This window comes from Uloborus diversus, chromosome 10, assembly GCF_026930045.1.
Source record: "Uloborus diversus isolate 005 chromosome 10, Udiv.v.3.1, whole genome shotgun sequence".
Taxonomy (NCBI): domain Eukaryota; kingdom Metazoa; phylum Arthropoda; class Arachnida; order Araneae; family Uloboridae; genus Uloborus; species Uloborus diversus.
Window position 1 is genome coordinate 21,463,477 of NC_072740.1, and position 20,535 is coordinate 21,484,011.

The 20,535-nt window shown below is 33.5% G+C and overlaps 1 protein-coding gene across 1 annotated transcript in view; it reads left to right on the forward strand.

Moving 5' to 3' along the window:
- The window catches only part of LOC129231684 (transmembrane protease serine 2-like), a 33,175-nt gene extending 19,015 nt beyond the window's left edge, over window positions 1-14,160 (forward strand). The window contains exon 3 of the mRNA XM_054866047.1: window positions 12,708-14,160. Within this exon, the coding sequence (XP_054722022.1) occupies window positions 12,708-14,101 (1,394 nt within the window). The 3' untranslated portion in view covers window positions 14,102-14,160. The remainder of the gene's footprint in view (window positions 1-12,707) is intronic.
- Window positions 14,161-20,535: the final 6,375 nt, after the last annotated feature.

Genomic DNA, 20,535 nt, shown 5'->3' on the forward strand with positions numbered 1-20,535 from the left:
TCTTTTTTTTATCGCAACACCAACTAACCTATTTTGTAAATTTAAACTGCTTTCCACATTTATCCATTCCTCCCTCACACTTACCCATTTAAACCAGTTACTGAAGTGAATCCGTTGTTTTAACTTATTATGATTTCTGCAACTGAATTTATTTTTTATTTTCATGTAGTTTCAACTGGAACTACTCATACGTTGAAGCGATTTCAATCTATATTTGTACTTGGAGCTTAAGCTCAAAGAATGAGATCTTCAGATTAAGCTGCCGTTTCTCCTTTATCACTCGGTTTTTTATTCGATACTTAAGTAAGTACAAAATATTGCACGAAGGATCTACGTTTCAGACTTCATAGCAAGTCGGAAGGTAAAAGAAGAAAATGAACATGCCGCTTACGCGCACGGTTGGATATACTAAATGATGGCAAAGTTGAAAAGCAAAGAATATATATTATTATTATTGGGAACTGCTTTTTTTGGGAGGTTGGCGGCAGGAGTGAACTGAAACAAATGGCATAAAAAAAGCATTCCCCCCCCCCCCTCTAATACTTTCGACGCGCATTCGCAGAACTTTGTTTACAGAAAATCGTTTAACTATTCATTTGTAGCAAACGCTCCTTGGGCGCAATCGGCCAGCGCATTCGGCTCCTAACTGAATGATTAGTAGTTCGGTCCCACCCAGGAGACTGATAAATTTCTTAACACTAAACGAGCTGATGTGTGCATCACATGACTTCCTTTTACTCCAATTTAATGATAATAGTGCCTCGGAGTAAGCAAATAAACACTTTAAATATTTTCATCCCAAGTTAGCAAACTGAAGCAAAAGAAAATGTTTTATACAAATGAATTTTCCCAATATTAGCAGTTTTAATGTGATTCAATGGTTAACTCTCTAAATATGACCAAATTGAAACCATATTTAAAAAAAAAAACACATGAGTTTGCATTGAAATTAACAATGATTTTACCTCAAAAAGGTGTAAAAGACTCCTTTTTAAACATCCGAATGCAACCAAGAAGGGAGGTGCACAACTATACCCCACTAGGAGTCTACGTACCAAATTTCAACTTTCTAAGACATACCGTTTTTGAGTTATGCGAAATACATACACACATACGCACATACACACATACCCAGATACATACATATGGACGTCACGCGAAAACTCGTTGTAAGCAACTCGGGGATTGTCAAAATGGATACTTCGGGTGTCTATACGTTCTTAGGCATATAGCCATGTGTGGTCATGTTGAAAAAAAACTCAATATTCATTCGGGAGCGAGCAAAATGGAAATTAAGGCCGATTTTTGAGTGAAAACAATGCTTCCTTTTTTGTAAAAGGAAGTAAAAACAAGTCATGTTTGTATTGATAACATAAGCTTAGAATGTTGAAGTTGATGTTGTTGGATTGATAAATTTAATTGCATTAACTGACGCCTATTAATTCGATTTGTTGTTTCAATATAAGTTCAACATTATAAGCTCATGTTATTCAATGAAATTATAGCTTCTGTAGGCCAGTCTCCCAAGCCACATCTGCCTTTATTTTTTGGTATTTATTATTACTTGTAATGTAGAATCCAAGTTAATAAGCGTTAAACTTTAAGGTATTTCAAGATCATCAATAGATTTTTAGTTATAAATACATTTTATAAAATATTTGTTTGAATTTGTTGTAAGAATATTTTGATATTTTATTTTCAATGTTTCTATACAGTAGACTACAGAAAACTAACATTAACCAGTTTCGTAAATTATTAGCTAGCATTTTCAGTTTTTAAAAATGAATGATTTGTCAAAAGTGTGCCTTTTTTTTGCTTCGCTTTGCTGAAAAACTATAATCTTTTCACGTACATAGCTACATTATTTTATTTTTACTTTCGTAAATGTTAAAATTAGTACCTTATAATTGGAACGGTTTTTGTTTTCGCAGAATTTAATTCCAAATAAGTAAGCATTAAAGGATTAATATGTTTATTATTCGTTGGACAATTATTTCACCTTGAACCAATAAGTAAATGCAATTAAACTTTTTATTAATTAAAGGAAAACAAATCGTATCTTGTTTATGTTTTTCTTTAACTGGTACAGTTCATCATATATCTGCATTTTTCAAAATGCAAGTCTCAAGGTAGGTCAAGTTAGCTGCCTCGCTTTCGTAATTAGACTTTCCTTAAACCTACACTATTAAAGAAGTATTCTTTACTTTTCTAATTAAATGTTTCGAGTTTTAACATTTCGCTAACAGTTTAAGCGCATAATTTATTTTTTATTTCCATAAAAATGTAAATAATTTTTAAAATAAGCAGAGACAAATGAATTATTAAGCAAATAACGCTTGAAGCTCTCTCTAGTAAAAATATTTTTGAAAAGAAGAAGGAAAAACCTAGGTCAGAGGGAGAAAAACATTTCGACTATGCAACAGGGTGGTCCGGAAGTAAAGGCGCACCTCTATACCCCTCGTCCTTTTCTTCAAGATTATGTTACTTATGGTTGATTGTTTGTTATAAAAAATTGCCTTGAAGTCTTAAGGTTTGAACACCATCCATGATGTAATACAGGTGAACTCGGCGCCATGTTCTCGCAGTTGTTTTGCGCATATACTTACAGATGGTAAGTTATAACTTCAACTTAACGGTCAACAAGGTCACCAAAATGAAATATACCGAATATGTAGTACATACCTGAAGTCAACAGTCCATCGCGATCGACCGGCATCAATTGGGATGCTAAAAAATAACATCCAACGTAAATGTCTCAACATTTTTTTTTCCGCGCTTATAATAAAACCCCGTGTCATTTCAAAAATGTGTGTCAATTTTTACATATCTACATAGGGGAAGGTGGCCCTAAGCGGGTAGGTCTCCCAAAGCGGGTAGGCCTTCGTATGCCTCCCCCCCCCCATGGTGTGTAAGCGGCGATGCATACGTATGTCGTGCTTACATTAACACCCCCGAGTTTTAATCAGTCCCAGCGAAGCAGCAGTGAAGCGGCATGGCGCAACCAGGCCTAAAATAAAAAAAAATGATACATTTCTAAAAAAAAAAAAACGAAATGAGGTTTGTAACTTGTGATTAGTGGAAGACCAGCTCATTTTTTGTTTTTGATTGTCAATAATATTAAGTTATTCTGACACCATCCACCTACAAACTACGATAGTCATTTCGTTTGTTTCTTTTTTAAATTTAAGGTTATAATTATTGAAATAAAAAACGTGCCTTCGGGCAAAGGGGGTCGGACAAAGCGAGTATAGGATTTAATCATATATTTATTTAAAATTTCTTGACTCGTGTGCTGACTTACATTCTCTAATTCAATAGTATAAGTATAATTTTAAAAAGTTAATTTTTAGGATGGCAACTAATTAGTCTATTAATTTAATCAGTTATTTCTTTATGTTTTATAAACAAATGTGCTGACTTTGAATTGGATAAGTACAATTTGTTTATATTTTTTTTATAATGGCAGGTAGCTAGTCAATTATTTTAATTATTTATAACTTCATATTTGATTGGCAATTGTACCAAATCACAATTAGTTAAGCTTACCCGCTCTTTGGACTCCCTGGTAGGGCAAAGCAGGTTTTTAAAATGCTTGAAAAGTTTGATAGTATATAAATATTGGAATTGAAAAACAATACAAAAATCCCTTTTTATTTTGACGTTCAAGAATCCTGCTAGGAAATAAAACCGGAATTGTTGCGATAAATATCCAAAAACTACAATTTTTGAGCATTCTTTGAAAACCTACACGCTTTGGGCCACCCTCCCCTAATACTCCGGATGTTGTTAATTTTTCAAATGTGTTCTCATTTTCTGATCATCCGATATTTTCAAAAAAAAAAAAAAGAGAACAATTTTATGTCGACATCATTATAAATATTCAAGAGGATTAAAAAAAAAATTGAAAAGAATTCCGGTTATGGATAATTAGTTCAATTAGTAAGACCATCAATCAATTACTACGATAATTTTATTTCTTCCTTTTAATATTCGTAATTTTAAATGTATTATTTGCATAAATTGCTCATTAAATTTTCTCTTCGATTCAAAGAGACCCGGAAGTAAATTTCTTTTTAAACAAAACTATAATCGGCACGTAAGAAAAATTTCTGTTACTCTTGAAAACATAAAAGTCACATTAACCTTTTATGTTTCTTTCAAAATAAATACATCAACAATAAAAAAATAATAATAAATATTATTATTATTTAAAACTTTTCTTTTTTAGAAATGCATTATAATGCATGACATAATTTATTATTGCATTGGTATTAACGAAAAAACTTCCAACATTTAAAAGTTCTTTTTGGCAAATAATTCGTTTATAAAGAGTAATATTTCCTTCCTTTGTTATGAAAATGTTTTCAGTTTTTATTAAATTTTCAAGTTCATCATTTCTTTCACTTCCTATTGAACATTTTGAACATTTCCTTTTGTACTGATTATTTTCCCCTACTGTTTTCTTCAGAATCCCTTCTTATTCTTGATTGTATCATAGGGCTCTTTCCTATGATGTGAGCAAGCCGAATTGGTGCAGTATGTTTCTTCAACCGTGATTGGCTTTTCTTTGCTTCAATGTTTTGAGCATAAAATGTTTTTTTGTTCTACCATTTTTATGCTTTTTTATTTCAAAGCTCATCACTTTTTGAATTGAGAAATATTTTAATCACTAACCCTTTATGTATCAACAACTCCGATTTGAAAAAATACTGATACATTAGAAATTAGAATAAATCGATCTAAAGTAAATAAAAGTTTTTTAAAATTACATTGTTAATTAGATAATCTATTGAAACGTAATTGATTGTTGCATTTCTGCAACAAGATGAAAAGTTGCAGAAACTTTCTAATATTCAAAAATTTAAATTATGGTTAAATTTTTAAAACAGTTGTTACTTTTGTCGTATTAAGTTCCTACATCACATTTCTCACAAACAGCTAGGAGGAATTCTTTGCATTTATTTACATCGGATTCTTTTGTCGACCGATTTAGGCCAATGCTAAATTTCATACTGGAACACTGGTTTTGGAAGAATAAGCTGAGTTAGCCTATAGTGTTTTTTTTCCTGTTATTCCTTTCTCTATTCCGCTCTCTTTTTGTTTTTAACCTATGGACTTAGTGTTCATCTTGCAAAAGATTTCTCCATTTTCAAAGCAAAATCAGTAAAATTCAACTTTTCAGTTTTCTTTCCCGTTTGATGCACATGTTCCGCACATGATTTTATAATAGCCAAGCATTTGTCATTGTTATGTCTAAAGAATGGCAAAACGTACGAATTCGACATCTGTTGCTAGTTAGATAAATATTTTCAGAGCTTCATTTCACGAAAAATACTGTCATTTATTGTATCAATACAACAAACATAAAACTACAAACTTTAGATAGATATTCTAAATTTTCTACATCTGTTGCTAGTTAGATAAATATTCTCAGAGCTTCATGTCAAGGGGAAAAAACTGTCAGTTGTTGTATTAATTCAACAAGCATGAAGCTACAAAATTTAGATAAATGCTCTAAATTTTCTACAACAAAAATATCTTGGCACAAAAAGTTAAATTTTACATTCTTAAGAAAGATATTTTTGAATGTCTCTAATCTTTATAACATTTTAAAATTTGAACAATAAAGGCGTGCAACCTTATGGCGATACACTGAACTTTAATTTTCGAAACCACCTCAGTATATCCATCTATTAAAGAGAAGTTGAGCAATATGTGCCAACTGAAAAGTTGAAAAACTGTACAATCGTCGAAATCATCCTTCAAAACTCTCTAGATGAAAGACATAAGCTTTTGGTGTTTGTGGCAGATATACAATTGGCTAACCTCTGGGGTTAAGCCAGAAATGCGTCACCAATTTTTTCGCTATTTGTGAATTAGGAGCTTTTATTTTCCTTTTTAATTTATTGATATGTTCAAGTTTGTAGGTAGTACAATATATAAAACAAATTAAGCACCAAAAAGAAATTGTGAAAATGAAACGAAATTCTTACATACATAAGGAAAACATTGGCATAAGAAAGTGATTACAAAATGTTCATTTATTATAGAAATAATTTCAAATTTATGGAGGTGTCAATACCCTATTAGACCCCCCTCTAGCATGAATGCACGAGGCAATACTGACAAGCATTGAGACTTATATTGTACGATTTTCTACGTCATCTCATTCCTTGTTCACTGTAAGCAAGCCACTAATTTAATCTAACTCGTAGGCTGTCCAATTAGCGATCCCTGTGTCAGAAGCCATCCCAGATATGCCCAATTTGCGACAAATCGGGGGATTGGCAAGAGAAGGTGATAATGAAGACGAGGAAATCCCCAGGCACCCTTACTATGTGTGACTGAGCATTGTCCTGTTAAAAAATGGCTCCTGTTAACCCCGCCATGAATGCCAACTCATATGTCTGAAGCAGGCCACAAACGCACCGCTAGACTGTCATGATGTTGTGGAGCAACATTAGAGGTGGCCATGAGTCGTATACGATAGCCCCCCATGATATCATTTCAGCTGTGGGTGCGGTGTACAGCTAAAAAGCAAAAACACAATGAGAACGTTCATTACGGTTCTTCACAAGCATACACGGTTGTCATCTTTGCACAAATTGAATCTGGATTCGTCGTTAAAGACGATTTGGATTTTTTCGATTGCAGTTCAATCCCGTCGAGCACGACACTTCTCCAAATGGAGACGACAATGTGAAGACCCAAATCCGACTTTTGTTTCCAGAGGCACACCGCATCTGCAACTGTTGTGATACTATCATGTCCCAGAACATATAATACATGGTCGCCCCTAACATTAATCCACAGCACCATGACAGCTTAATAGTACGTTTGTGCCATGCTTCAGTCACATGTGTTAGTATACATGGCAAGGTTTTAAGGAGCTATTTTTTTTAACAGGATAATGTTCGGTCACACAGCAAGGGTGTCAGTGAAATTTCTCTTCCACATTGTTACCTTCTCTGGCCTACTCGATCCCCTGATTTGATGAACATATCTGGGATCGTTTGGGACGGCAAATTGGACAGACTACGAGTTTGACATTTTAGCTTCGACATTTTAACTAAAAGCGTTTGGAATTAAAAGTAAGAAACGTAAGGAAAAAATGGAATGCGTCAAAGAAATATTACCTTTATGAATATAAGTGATAATTCTATAAAAAATACACTCTTAAGTTAAACACAGCAAAATTTTTTAAATAATTTCATATTCAAATCTGCATTCTGAGATACAGGGGAACCCTAGGAATGACCACTATAAAACCCCGTTGCAGGCTGACTCCTAATTTCGCACATGTTTTTAAATAAGAGCATCTTTTTTTTTTTCATATTATTGTTTTTTATGTTTAAAGTTTCAAAATTATTCGCTGAGTTTTAGGTTATTTCACTTTTTCTGTTGTAAAGTGTTCATATTTTGTCCAACCCCTGTCTACGACCTGAAAATAATAAAAATAATTTGTTTTTTTACATATCATAGTTTTCTCTTTTAATGCCGAGGAGCTAAAGCGCAGCCCCACTAGCAAAAAAAAAAAAAAAAAAGTTTTCACAGTCATGGATTTGCAGCCAGATTTTAACACAGAGTTTATTATTTTTATTTATGTTTATTTATTTATTTATTTATTTATTTTGAAACGTTCTTTTTTACCCCTTTCCCAATTTCTACTTCCTGTTCTTGGCTTTGGTTACTCCAGGTTTCTAAAAATTATAACTCTTTTCATATTTTTTGTTCAAACTAAATGTCATTCAAAAATAACTCTAACTCGTAATGTGTTACAATTTATACCATAATGCATAAAACAAACATCAGAAATAAATGATCCGTGTGGTAAAAAATGTGTGCAAGTGTAAGAACATAAGATAACGCCAAAAAATTGAAATATATATATATTAAAAAAAATGAGAAATTAGTAACCAAAAATAAAAACAGTAGTTTTACATGCAAGAAAGGCAGACGGTAATATTTTTTTTTATTGCAAGTTAATTTTTATCTCCAAAAACTTAGCTTCCATTAGTATAATTCGGTGCGGTTTGATTACAGAGAATATAAATGGTATCAAATCACACCGACGAGACAAGGCAATACGGCATCACCTTACCTTTACTCGCCACATAAAGAAATATATCATGTGGCTGACTATGGACCAATCACAAATCGAATAAAAGGAGCTAACGCCAAGTTACGGCAAAAGGGATATCAGTAGACAATCTTGATTTCTCAAGGGGAAAATTTGAAAGAAACACTTCTATCATGCGTGCGCACTGGAAAACACGTACAACCGACATCTATTAAACCCTTTTAAATTAGTGAAATAAAAATTATGAGCACTAATTTCAAAATTCTGATTAGAATTGTTTGGCAACAAAGATAAGCTCAGAGTGCTCAGATTAATCTAAATACCAAATTTTATTGCGTAATTTCAGTTATATCAGAGCATATTCACAAAGGGAAAACAGTTATTTTAAGTAATTGTTTACCAGTCGAAGTTTGTATGGAAATTGAAGCTAACACTAAGGGTTTTTAGTTTTCAGAAACTTCTAACGAAAAAAAATCCGTTTTTTTTTAAATAAAGTTTTTGTACTTTTACCAAAAAAAGGTAGGATTTTATACCTTTTCGTAATGGTAAAATATACTCCTAAAGCGGCAACAAAACTTATCTTTCAGCATAGCTAAAAAAAAAAAATAAATAAATAAAATAATAAATGAATATAAAGGAAGGATTAAAAGAGAAAAAAAAAGAAAAAAGATGTTGAATATATATTTTTTTTTAAATTTGAACTTTTGAACACCAACAGGAAAAAGCTCCTCCTAATTGAAATTATTCTAGTAACATTGTTTCAAATCTCTTTTCTCTTTTTTTTTTTAATTGTGACATGTTAATTCAGAACATGTTTTATTGCTTGAAAAGAAGAAAATAAAAGGTAGCCGACTCATCTAAGAACCAGCTCAATCCAGATTATTTTTATCTAAATTATTTGATTATGCAGCTATTTTAAAAAACAACACTAAAAAGAAATCTACACCAGAGATCACACACTATAAGTCATACACCAAAAGGATACCAAACAAAAAAAAAATGGGCACAGTGAAATGTTTGTTGTCCCGCCTGTAAAACAAGAAATGGATTGAGATGGGTTTGATACCTACTGAATTCATCATATGAAGCAGTGAGAAGCAAAGGGATCTAAGTGGATTATACGAGAGTCTCACCTACCATTTGTGTATTGGTTATCTCCAAATTTTTAATTTTGCCACTTACATCCCTTTGCTTCTCACTGCCTCATATGTTGTTTGCAATATAATTGTAGGTGCTTCCCCCCCCCCTTTCTTTTTTTTTTCTATTACTTAAAATAATCCTATCTCGCTAGGTTGAGGATGTTTGACTCATATTATTTCATTCACACTTATCTTTTCTCTGATGGCTATCCGATACTCTTATGCAATCAAGGGTGCCACGATGGAAGGTCACGGGAGGTCACCGTGACCTTCCGAAAGCTCCATTCGGCGAAATTTGGAGTTCCATTCGGCAAATACATAATTTCCACCCTCTCAAAAGTTTGAATTCGGGGCGCCCTTGAATACAATTAGTGTGGGTGCGCGTTGTGAATATAATAAGTGTGTAAGCTCAGCTCCAGTACTTCTTTTGAGTTTTATGTAAACTTTCACATAATTGATACAATTCAGATTGAGTTTTCTGATCTGAGTACCATTCATTCTCTGATTATGGAAACAATTTTTCATCTTTCAGACTTTGTAACGGTGCTTTCTCAGGAAGCTGACAAGAGTGTAATAGAGATAAAATACTCATCTTACGTTTCGAACTTCACTTTCTCAAGTTTTTTATCAAATAACTGTACTCACATCCGGATAAGGTGATGTTTTATGAATTAAGCGAGTTCTACTAGTGTCAAAAGATTAAGTGCAGTTCATGACATTAGAAAGCTCAAAGTGTGTGTACATTAATAGTTTACAGTTAATTTTGGAGAATCGTGAGACAAAGGTAAATAACTCCATAAACACATTAAACAAAATAAATTAAATAAATAAATAAATATTCGTCGATGAAACAGACACGTTGTTTTGATAATCCCTGATTTGCATTTTCTCTCTAGTGTAATTTCTTGTCCGTATTTTGTTTTTCTTTTTATAATGAGGTATGTTTAATGAAATTTCACATAAACTGCAAGTGGACCCACTCCACGGAAAGCATTTTGAACCGCACGTGACGCCTCACATATTTCATTAAAAATAACACTTTAAACTATTAATGAACAATTTTTTTCTGCTTAACAAATTACAGACTTATGTGTAATTTCTTAAGCAAAGAATTTCGTCATTACCCTTTAAAATTATTGCTTTTTAATGAAATGTATGAACCGTCACGTGCGGGACAAAGGTTTGACTTTTTCGTGGAATTGCACAAATGCGATTTACTTTTAGACGAGTGTGTAAACTGTTTCTTTAGAAGGAGTTTGATAACAGATAAAACTTTATTTTGTACTAACCGCCTGCGCGACCAGCTGGTTCGCCTTTTTACGCTATTCGCCTTTCTATGCAAGCAGCCGCCTATGCCGGCTGTTTTGCTTATTTGTCATTCACCATTTTGCGCCAAGTTGTCGGAAAATAACAAAAACCGCGTCTATTTTTATGTGAAAGCATTATGTTTTCCAAATCGTAGCGGCGAGGGGGGGGGGGGCTATGGACCTCTTGTTGTTCTTAAATGACGGGCCCTGTCCATCCGCCATCCGCCTATAATTTATCTTTCTCTAGATCCATGCAAATTTACCTCTGATGACAATTAACAATCTTTTTCAATGAAAAAAGTATTTATTCTAAATAAAAAAATAATATAATATTTTTTGTACACTAAATGTCTGTATATCTACCCATTCGATCTATATCTAAACTTTCTCGTCTATCTATTTATTTTCGTCTAACCTCCAATCTTATTCCCTAACAAAAAGAAAATCATGCAAAAAAGCGCGCTTACTTATTTATTAAAATAGCACAAAAAATGGTTTCTCTGTGGTTCCCGTACTCCCCCAAGAATAAAAATAATCGCTTTCATTGAAAATTAAAAAAAAAAAAAAAAAGGGACTGAGACCAAAATGATCCCGTCTTGATGTGGTCTGATCGATTAACCGAAATCGAATGTTTAGCAAAACGTTCGGGGGGGGGGGGGGGGGCAAACGAAATACCAAGAAAAAAAAGCAAGTCTTTAAGGAATTGTAAAAAAAAAAAAAAAAAAAACTTTTGAATATTTTCGAAACTTTTTTTTCTAGAGAGGAAGAAATGTTTTCACTACTACATAGTAAAATTTTAGAAAAGATGCTATTATACTTTTCACGGGATGAGTTTAGAAACCGAGCTGATGTGTGCATCACATGACTTCCTTTTACTCCAATTTAATGTCATTTTCTCATTATTGGCAGTTTTAATATGATTCAATAGTTTACTCTCTAAATATCACCAACAGTGGCCAAATTAAAACCAAATTTTTTAAAAGAAAAAAAAATTTAAAAAAACCCGCCAAATTTGTCGCCAAGTTGGCAACAAAACTTGGCGACTAAATGACTGGTGATATATCGCCAAATTATAACACCACTTGAGTTTACATCGAAATTAACAATGATTTCCCCCCAAAAAGGGGCAAAAGACCCCCTTTGGAGCATTCTAATGCAACCAAAAAGGAAGGTGCACAACTAGACCCCACTAGGAGTCTACGTACCAAATTTCAACTTTCTAGGACATTTCGTTCTTGAATTATCCGACATACATAAACACATACACACATACATACGCACATACTCACACTCGCACATACATACGTACGTACAGACGTCACAAGAAAATTCGTTGTAATTAACTCGGGGATCGCCAAAATGGATATTTTGGGTGTCTGTATGTTCCTAGGCACATATCCATGTGTGGTCGGGTTGAAAAAAAAAAAAAAAAACCTCAACATTCATTTGGGGGTGAGCAAAATGGAAATTAAGGGGGATTTTTGGGTGAAAATGTTTTGGCGAATACAATACTTCCTTTTTTGTAAAAGGAAGTAAAAATTAAACCCATGAAGAAATGCAAACTAAAGGTTTTTTCAAAAATTCATAAAAAATACGAAAATTGCTCTATTTTCAAAATTTTTTTGTTCATCATATTTACAATCAAATTTCCGACACTATAGCACAAAAAAATTTGTCTGGCGCGATTGGTTCGGGGTCTGTGAAGTTAAAAGTGCTAAAAATCACATAAAACATTAAATAACTTTTTTTCTAATTAAAATATCAAAAATCGAAGCCCGAGGTGCACATCGTTGGTAAAAATTGCACCTGTATACCAAATTTTATCTCTCTAGGCCTTACCGTTTTCACACACAAGGTACACACAAACATCTTTTTTTATTATATGTATAGATGAAATACACAGAGGTCATTAATTCACGAGCGATTGTATTCAGTAGGCTATTTTATTTATTTCATTACCTCACAAATCAGCTATACACAAACCTTTTCATCCTTTTGCATATTTAAAACCCTATAAAAAGTTAATTACTAATTTGTAATATAAAGAGTATCACTAAATATTGTGAAATCGATTATGTTTAAGACTCTTACATTTTCTTACATCCACTTGAATTTTGCAAATGCATTTTAAAGTACAAAGTTCGCACAAATTGATCCCTTTTCTCGTAAATTTTCTTTCAGGACAAAAATGCTCTACCGTAGCTGTGGAAAACATAATACTTGCACCCGGAGAAACGAAGAATGTTTCTTGCTATGCAGATGTTGTTTCAGAAGAAAAACAGAAATTTTGGTCATCAAGTGATGGATCAGTTGAAACAGTACATAATACGGATGGAACTTTGACCCTAACGATACAAAAGCAAGGTGTATACACTTGTTTGTCACATGAAAATGGTTACTTGAATATTTTGAGGGCGGTGAATGTATCTGTCGTTGAAAAATCTCGAAAGAAATCAGAATTTAGAAACTGTAGTATTTCCTTCAAAGACAGTAGTTCAATCTTATATCCAACGTTAGGCTCACACGTTTCAATATCTTGCGAAGCTAATGTTTCGACAGTTTATGTATATTGGTTTAAAAATGGTACGCCAATAAAGGACGGAAATAGCTTATACTCATCAACAGCTTTCAACATATCTAGCTTTAATTACAGTGATCAGGCAAATTATTCGTGCATTGTTCATCATCGAAATCTTGATCATTGCAAAATATCCAAATTTATCAAAGTTATAGCACAGAATTTGACTTCGTCGTCTTTCAAAAATTCTTGCGGAAAGCCTGTAATAGCTGCAACCCGAAGATCTCGAAGAGTAATAGACGGTAGCAGAGCTACTCCTCTATCTGCTCCTTGGATGTGTATGCTGTCACTAGACCGTGAACCTCCATTTTGTGGATGTAGTCTCATATCCGATAAATGGGTAGTCACAGCAGCACATTGTTTTAAATCAGCCAATAAAGAGTCTTTCGATTTTATGACGCAGGAAGAAATTCAAAAAAAAGTTCGGGTAAAGTTTGGAAAGCAGCAAAGACGACAAGAGAAAGGTGAAGTCATCCGAGGCGTGCAAAGTTTTATACCTCATCCACATTTCAAGCCAATATCTAGTCAAAGAAATACAGCTAGCGAACATGATATTGCTGTTTTAATGCTAAATGAACCTATAACTTTTCAACCTAACATACTTCCGATCTGTTTACCTCCTCCAAGTTTTATTGAAACAATTCCTTCTGGCATGCTTGGCGTAGTTACTGGATGGGGAAGAGTCAGCGTGCGAGATTCTGTAATGGCATTAACTCTTCAGGAAGCATATTTGCCATTAGTACATAATAGCTTGTGCCAAGAAAGTACAAATTATCTAATTACAGATAATATGCTATGTGCCGGTTATGCGGAAAGTTACAGACCAGACACATGCTTTGGGGATAGTGGTGGACCTTTTGTGTTGCAAAAAGACAGTAGGTGGTTTCTAGCAGGTGTAGTGAGTTGGGGAGAAGGATGTTCTAGTCCAAGAAAGTTTGGAATTTATACTAAGGTTGAAAAATATGTGTCTTGGATTAAATCACTGTTAGTTGATTAGGAGGAAAAAACTAAAAGTGTGTATTAGAAAACAGAACATAATGATATTTCAAAATTGTACTCAAGATACTGCAAAAAGAAAAGAGTTTTATAAACAAAATCAAAATAACTTACTGAATATTTTCTTTTCGTTTTTTTTTTTTTTTTTTGTTGAGTAATTATACTAAAAAGGAATTGAATGCGTGAAAATTTAAGAAAAACTTAATGAGTTAATACATAGTAGCTTTAGAATAAATTTTGATTATCTTTAATACATTAATTTTTATGATTGTGAATACGAAAGTAGCATTTATGATCAATGTGCTAATCTTCCTCCCAATAAATTTTAATTATAAATTGCTGATCTTTTTTTAGGATGAAATATTATTATTTTTTTTAATTTAAAAACATTTTTTCGCGTATGCACTTCAGAAACAACGTAATTTGCTTGCTCAAAATAATAAAGATTGCTCTTTGTTCAATTATTCCCATCGTCATTGGCAATCATTCGGCATGTCTGCACGATCGGCATTTTTTCCATTACGATGCTTTTCAAAATGTTCATAAAATTTATAATCATATGTATGAAGAAATTTTACAACAGTGTAATACCTGATTTTATCCAGAAGTCAAGTAATGATGAGAAAAGGATCATTGAGAGTGCTTTTATTAGTTTTTCTGTCAAGATATTGTTTCAGCAATAGTAGCAAAGTCAGGGGAACTATTTTAAAGATTTTTCAGATTTCAAATAAAATTATTTATTAAAAGGAATGTGTTTATTGATTTTATGTATTTAATGTTTTAACGGTAAGGTATAAATAAATTGTTTTACAAGCTTTTCTTGTTATTTAGGATTATTTTTTGCGATTATTTTTGTTTGGACTTAAGATACTCTCCAATCTAACAAGAAATGTCTCTACACCCCCCTTTCCCAGTTCCCCCCGGAGACATTCTGAATAATTTTGGAGCATGATATGAGAAATATTCTGTATAGTTTTACAATTGACATCTTTTTTCAGAAAAATTGATGTATGTTTGTGTGTTTGTTCCATATACAAATCCACAGTTTAGGTCGGATTTTTACCAAATTCATCAGAGGCCCTTTATAATTCTCAAGAATTCCCATAGGGAGATTAGGAGGGTTTGTCTGCTCATGGGGGGGGGGTGCGAAAGCCACCTCGTCAGAAAATTCATGAAACGGAATGTTTACTCATGTAACAACAGTGCCTAAATTTCGGGAATTTAAAAAAAATCTAAAGAAATCAAAATTTATATTATGAGTCATAAAATTGCTTTTAAATACACGTTGACGGGAAATTTTGCGCTTTTTTTCCTTTTATTTAAGCCTGATTGTTGAACATGCTTCACTTGACACAACTTTTATTTTCGAGGTAGGCCGGGCAACGCCGGCCAAACGGCTAGTTCTTTATAAAATTCTCTCAGAAAAAAACCCCTTCAGTTGAGCTCGGTTTAGATTTTATTATGTCATCAATGATTTATATATACATTGGTGGACAAAATTAAGAGATAGAAGACCTTTTCCCAAATATCTCGAGAAATACTGGATAAAAATTAATGAAATTTGGTATGGATATAACTTATAGTATGACAATAATGTGGGCAAAGCAAAAACTAAAGTGCCGTTCTTTGGCAAGAGTTGTTGCCAAAAGTCCAATGTGGACTGAATTTCATGATGGAAGATGGCAATGAAAGTAAGGATTGTATGGTGTGTGGTCACCTCTAGTATGGTGTATGGTCACCTCTGACAGATAGACAGCATGCACAACGAGTATTTATTTTGTTGATAAGAGAGTTAAGGAGTACTTGTAGAAAACCCTCCCAATCTCACACCACAGCAGTTTTTAATCTCGGAATAATTCTGGATGGGAGTTGACGTATCGCAATGTCCCTACCACGAGCATCGCAAGCGTGTTCAAAGGGGTTAAGGTCAGGCTATTCGGCTGGCCAATTCATTCGACGAATATCTTCGCATTCCAGATACTCCTCAACCAGGACAGCTCTAAATGGTCGGGCAATGTTGTCCATAAAAACGAATTCAGAGCCAACAGCACTACTGAAAAGACGCACATAGAGTTGTAGGATCTCTTGCCTGTACCTCTGGGCTTTCCTGGAACCAGTGTCAAACACATGGAGTGGTATGCGGGTATCTTACATGATTCCTGACCGAATCATCACTCCTCCACCAACATAATGGCTCCTTTCCATATGTTACTGGGATGGTATCGAGTCCCAGGTTGCCTTCATATGAACATTCGCCGAGAATCAGGTTGTAGACTGAATCTGGATTCATCTGTGATAAGAACATTAGCCCATTGGAGCTGTGTCCAGTGTTAGCGCTGTCTGCACCATAGTACACGCTCTCTTTTGTGGGAAGGAGTGAGTGGGATGCAAATGGTAGGTTTCTGGGCATACAACCCTCTTTCACCGAGCCTCCTAGCAACTGTCTTCCTAGACAACGAATGTTCCATTGGCAGCAGCGAGGTCCCTAGACAGTCGAGTCGCTGTAGACGTCCTCTGGCGGTTGTCTGTAAGTAGCAAATACTGGTCTTTTTTGGACGTTGCTGCTCTCGGACGACCTTGTCTGTGTCTTCTGGACATTGTCCCGCTGTTTTTAAACTGACTCCACAAATTCTAACCAACACTTGGAGTTACACTGAATTCCCTAGCAACCTGAACTTAGCCCTGTTCTGCTTCAATTCTAAATACAATTCTCAACCTCATACCTTCGTCTAAACGCCACTCATTTCGCCTAAAAATCAACAAAAAACAACAAAGTTATTGAAGAAACACAATACAAATAGCTACTGTGCTGCAGAGTGGAATGATCTAAGCAGCTAACTGCAGACTTTTGAACCTCCTTCTGGCCTTAGCAACGCCCACAAGAATACGTTAACTCATCTCAGCGACACCAGCACCATAGTGCCGTTATATGGCAACCAACTGTCCTGGTTTTATGTGATATTTTCCGAAAAATGTGTGAAAATGCCTTCCATCTCTTAATTTTGTCTACCAGTGTATATAAAAAAAGCAAACTTGTGATCAATTTATGGTATTAGGAGAAAATTTTGTAATAAAATAGGTAAATTTAAAAAGAACGGCAGTGAAATATTTTGAACAGTTAAAACTATAGTCATACGACATAGTTGACTTGTATTTCTTCATGGTAAGAATAACAACATATAAGGGTTATTCTTTAGAAAACGTAGTTTTTAACGAAAGTATTTTTCAATTTTGAAACCTTTTGTTTTCTTTTTTTTTTCTTTCCGCTCTTATATGAAAGTGTTAACCTACTAGAAGTGCCCATAAATAATAGTCCAGCTAAGTTCCGATTATTTTACTCATAAATAAAAAACAAAATAATATAAAAAAAACGCCTTGTTCACCGAAATAAAAAAAGAAAAAAAAATTTTAATATTTAAAAATCGAGGCCAATTTCATATCAAAGTAGTAATTTTGTTAATTGTGCAAACAATCAGCTATTTTAATGAATAGTGGGAATATAATATTAAGCTCTCTTAATTAAAGTAAGGCTTAATTAGTAGTTTCAAATGTAGGTTAAAAATGGTATTTAGTAAATTTGGGGATATACTGGCAATTTATAATTTTGATAGAATGCCTATTATTCATGTATTTTCCCTCCATCAGTTATTTTCGCCTTAGAAAAAGTGACATTGATAAGGTCTGTCACGGAGGTGAGGATACATTTTTTATGGAATTTTTTTTTTCTTCGTTGCAATCTGCGAAAAAGTTAAGCATATGAAAACATGTACACTTATTTTTTTACAAAAATGTACATCCCTGAAATTCAAGTTCGCGGAGGTGAGAAGTCAGAATAGCCACACTAAGTTTTTAAAGTAAAATCTATCTTTTTGTTATTCGACAAAACCTCACAACTTCAACTATGGCTGAAAATAAACAAGGGGGCTCTCTATTGTATTATGGAAAATAAAATTTGATGTCATTACTGCCACGTGTTAATGAGGATTGGCATTTTGTGTTTAGGTAACGGAGGTGAGAATTTATTGTGTGACATGACTCCTAGTCCTTCTAAAACAAACTAAAACCCAACATTAAAAAATTAAACATACTTAAACAATTAGTATTTAAGACACTTGGGAAATAAATGATAAATAATACTTTTAAATAAACAAGTTATTAAGCCACATATAAACAGTCACACAAGGTGTGTGACATGCCACGGAGGTGAGAAATCACATGTTGTGAACCAAAAATATACTAAAATAAAAATTATTATTAAAAAATTGTTGGCAGGTTTAAATAGACATATTTTTCATAGAATTAAAAATCATTGTTAAATGAAGTATTCCTTAAAGTTTTTACTACAAAAGGCGTGTGACAGAAAAGTTACACTTTTTGGAGAATGAACCATAAATATAATTCCGGTAAACTTACTTCAACACTTATCATACACGTAAAAATAAAAATTTAAAAAATAATAATAATACACAACTTTTCATCGTTATCCATCAAATTTCATTTATTTATTTGCAAAACATTTTTTTTTCGAGAGTGTGATGTTTTGAACAATTTTAAAATACTTTCTTATCTTTTTCATAGCTTCATTGACAGGGCCTGATTACCGCACAGGCCAACTAGGCCTGAGCCTGGGGTCCCATGTTCCTAAGGGGCCCCGAATCTTTTAAAAACTACTGCATATCATTAAAAAATCAAGTTTTTTGGGAAAAATATTAAAACTAATTATTTATTAATTGAAAACATCCTCTTTTAAATAATATTGAATATTATTTTCCATTGACTTGAAGTGATAGAATAGAGAGGGGGCGTCCATATCATTGTGGGCCTTGTGCCTCACTTTCAGTTAGTCGGGCCCTGCTCATTGATATTAGTCGTAGATTGTTTCCCTCATCAGCAATAAGAAATCTGCTGCTGTACCATCTGTCAAATGTGAAATTCAAAATCTGAACACCTTGTCTATGAATCTTCAACTAGTTCCTCTCTCTTTCATCCCTATCTTCACTTTCTTCAAATCATATTTTTCGAACTTAACTGTGCTTCCTCCCAAATTCACTCTTTTCTTTTGAACGGCTTCACAGCTTCACACTCTGCCGAGTGTATTTGGTGTGGACGGCAAAGCATATGTGGCAGTTACAACTCATTATTTTTCCGAAACCCTTATGTTTCTAGTACCAGCCTCAGTGTTCCAGAACTCTGATTACATGCTTTTCAAAATGCTGCCTGCTTGCTCTTCAATACTGCTCGTTTAAAGAAGTTTTGATTGGAAAATTGCCATTCTTTCATTCAAGCTAAAAATATATATAATTAATAAATCACTTTTTTAATCTTGTCTGGTTCCCCTGCTCGCTTCGATAGTTTCTTCAGTTAGTTCGTTTCATAGCCTACTTTAGATTGAGAGATATTCAAAAGATAGTAGATTCGTCGATAGGACTTGTTGTGATTTGTGCTAGGTCATCAGGTGAAAAGTAGGCAACTATCATCAAGCAGGAAAAATGACAGTATAGAACCAAAAGATAACCAAAAAGAATTCAAACAAAAATAATTAAATGAGCTACAAGTTACCGCCCGTTAGCATTCTTTGCTGCTTAACTATAATTAGTGATGTCGTCAAAGCCACGAGCATTCGCTCATAAAAAGTTTAGTTTTCATTGAAGCTAGCATGAAGTAATCGTGAACTTACATACAGCACCGTTCTTGATGAGCCGGGCGACGACACAAGAAACATTTTCAAAATTAAAGTCATAAGAACCACATTTTAGACCATTTTTTAAGATTAATGGGAGGGGGGGATAAAAATTTAAGTCTTAGAAATGTGATTGTAAGCCATCTTTGAAAGGAAAAGTCATGAGGTTCAAGTGCTCGGATTGGGAGAATCGGAGGGAAAACTTTAATTTGGGTCAGAAATATGCTTACTGAGATTAAACAAAAAATAGTTGTTAAAAGAACTCATTTTCAGTGGACTGATACTTTGAGTAGAGTTCCACAAGGTTCAGTTATAGAGCCATTGTTGTTTACTATTTTTATTAATGATATTAATGAAAAGCTTTCTGGGAGCATTAATATTTTTACAGATGAGGTCAAAGTTAAGGTTTGAAGTCAAAATTAGTTTGAGGTCAAAGATAGTTCACAGTGAGGAGCAAGTGAATAAAAATCAAGAGGATTTAGATCAGATTTCGAAGACAGCAAGTTCAATGGGATATGCCAATCATATTCAATGTTGTAAAATGTCAAGTGATTCACCTAGGTGAACGATATAGGCATGCGTATTATATACAGGGATCAATCATTAGCAAAGAGGAAACAGTAGTTGATCTGAGTGTCAGAATTATTCAAAACTTTTTAGTTTAGTCAGAAGTGCAGTATACCAAGTAATAAAGCCAACATAATATTTGGTTTTTACAATAGATATTTCACGTGATTCTATGAAAGTTCTTCTAC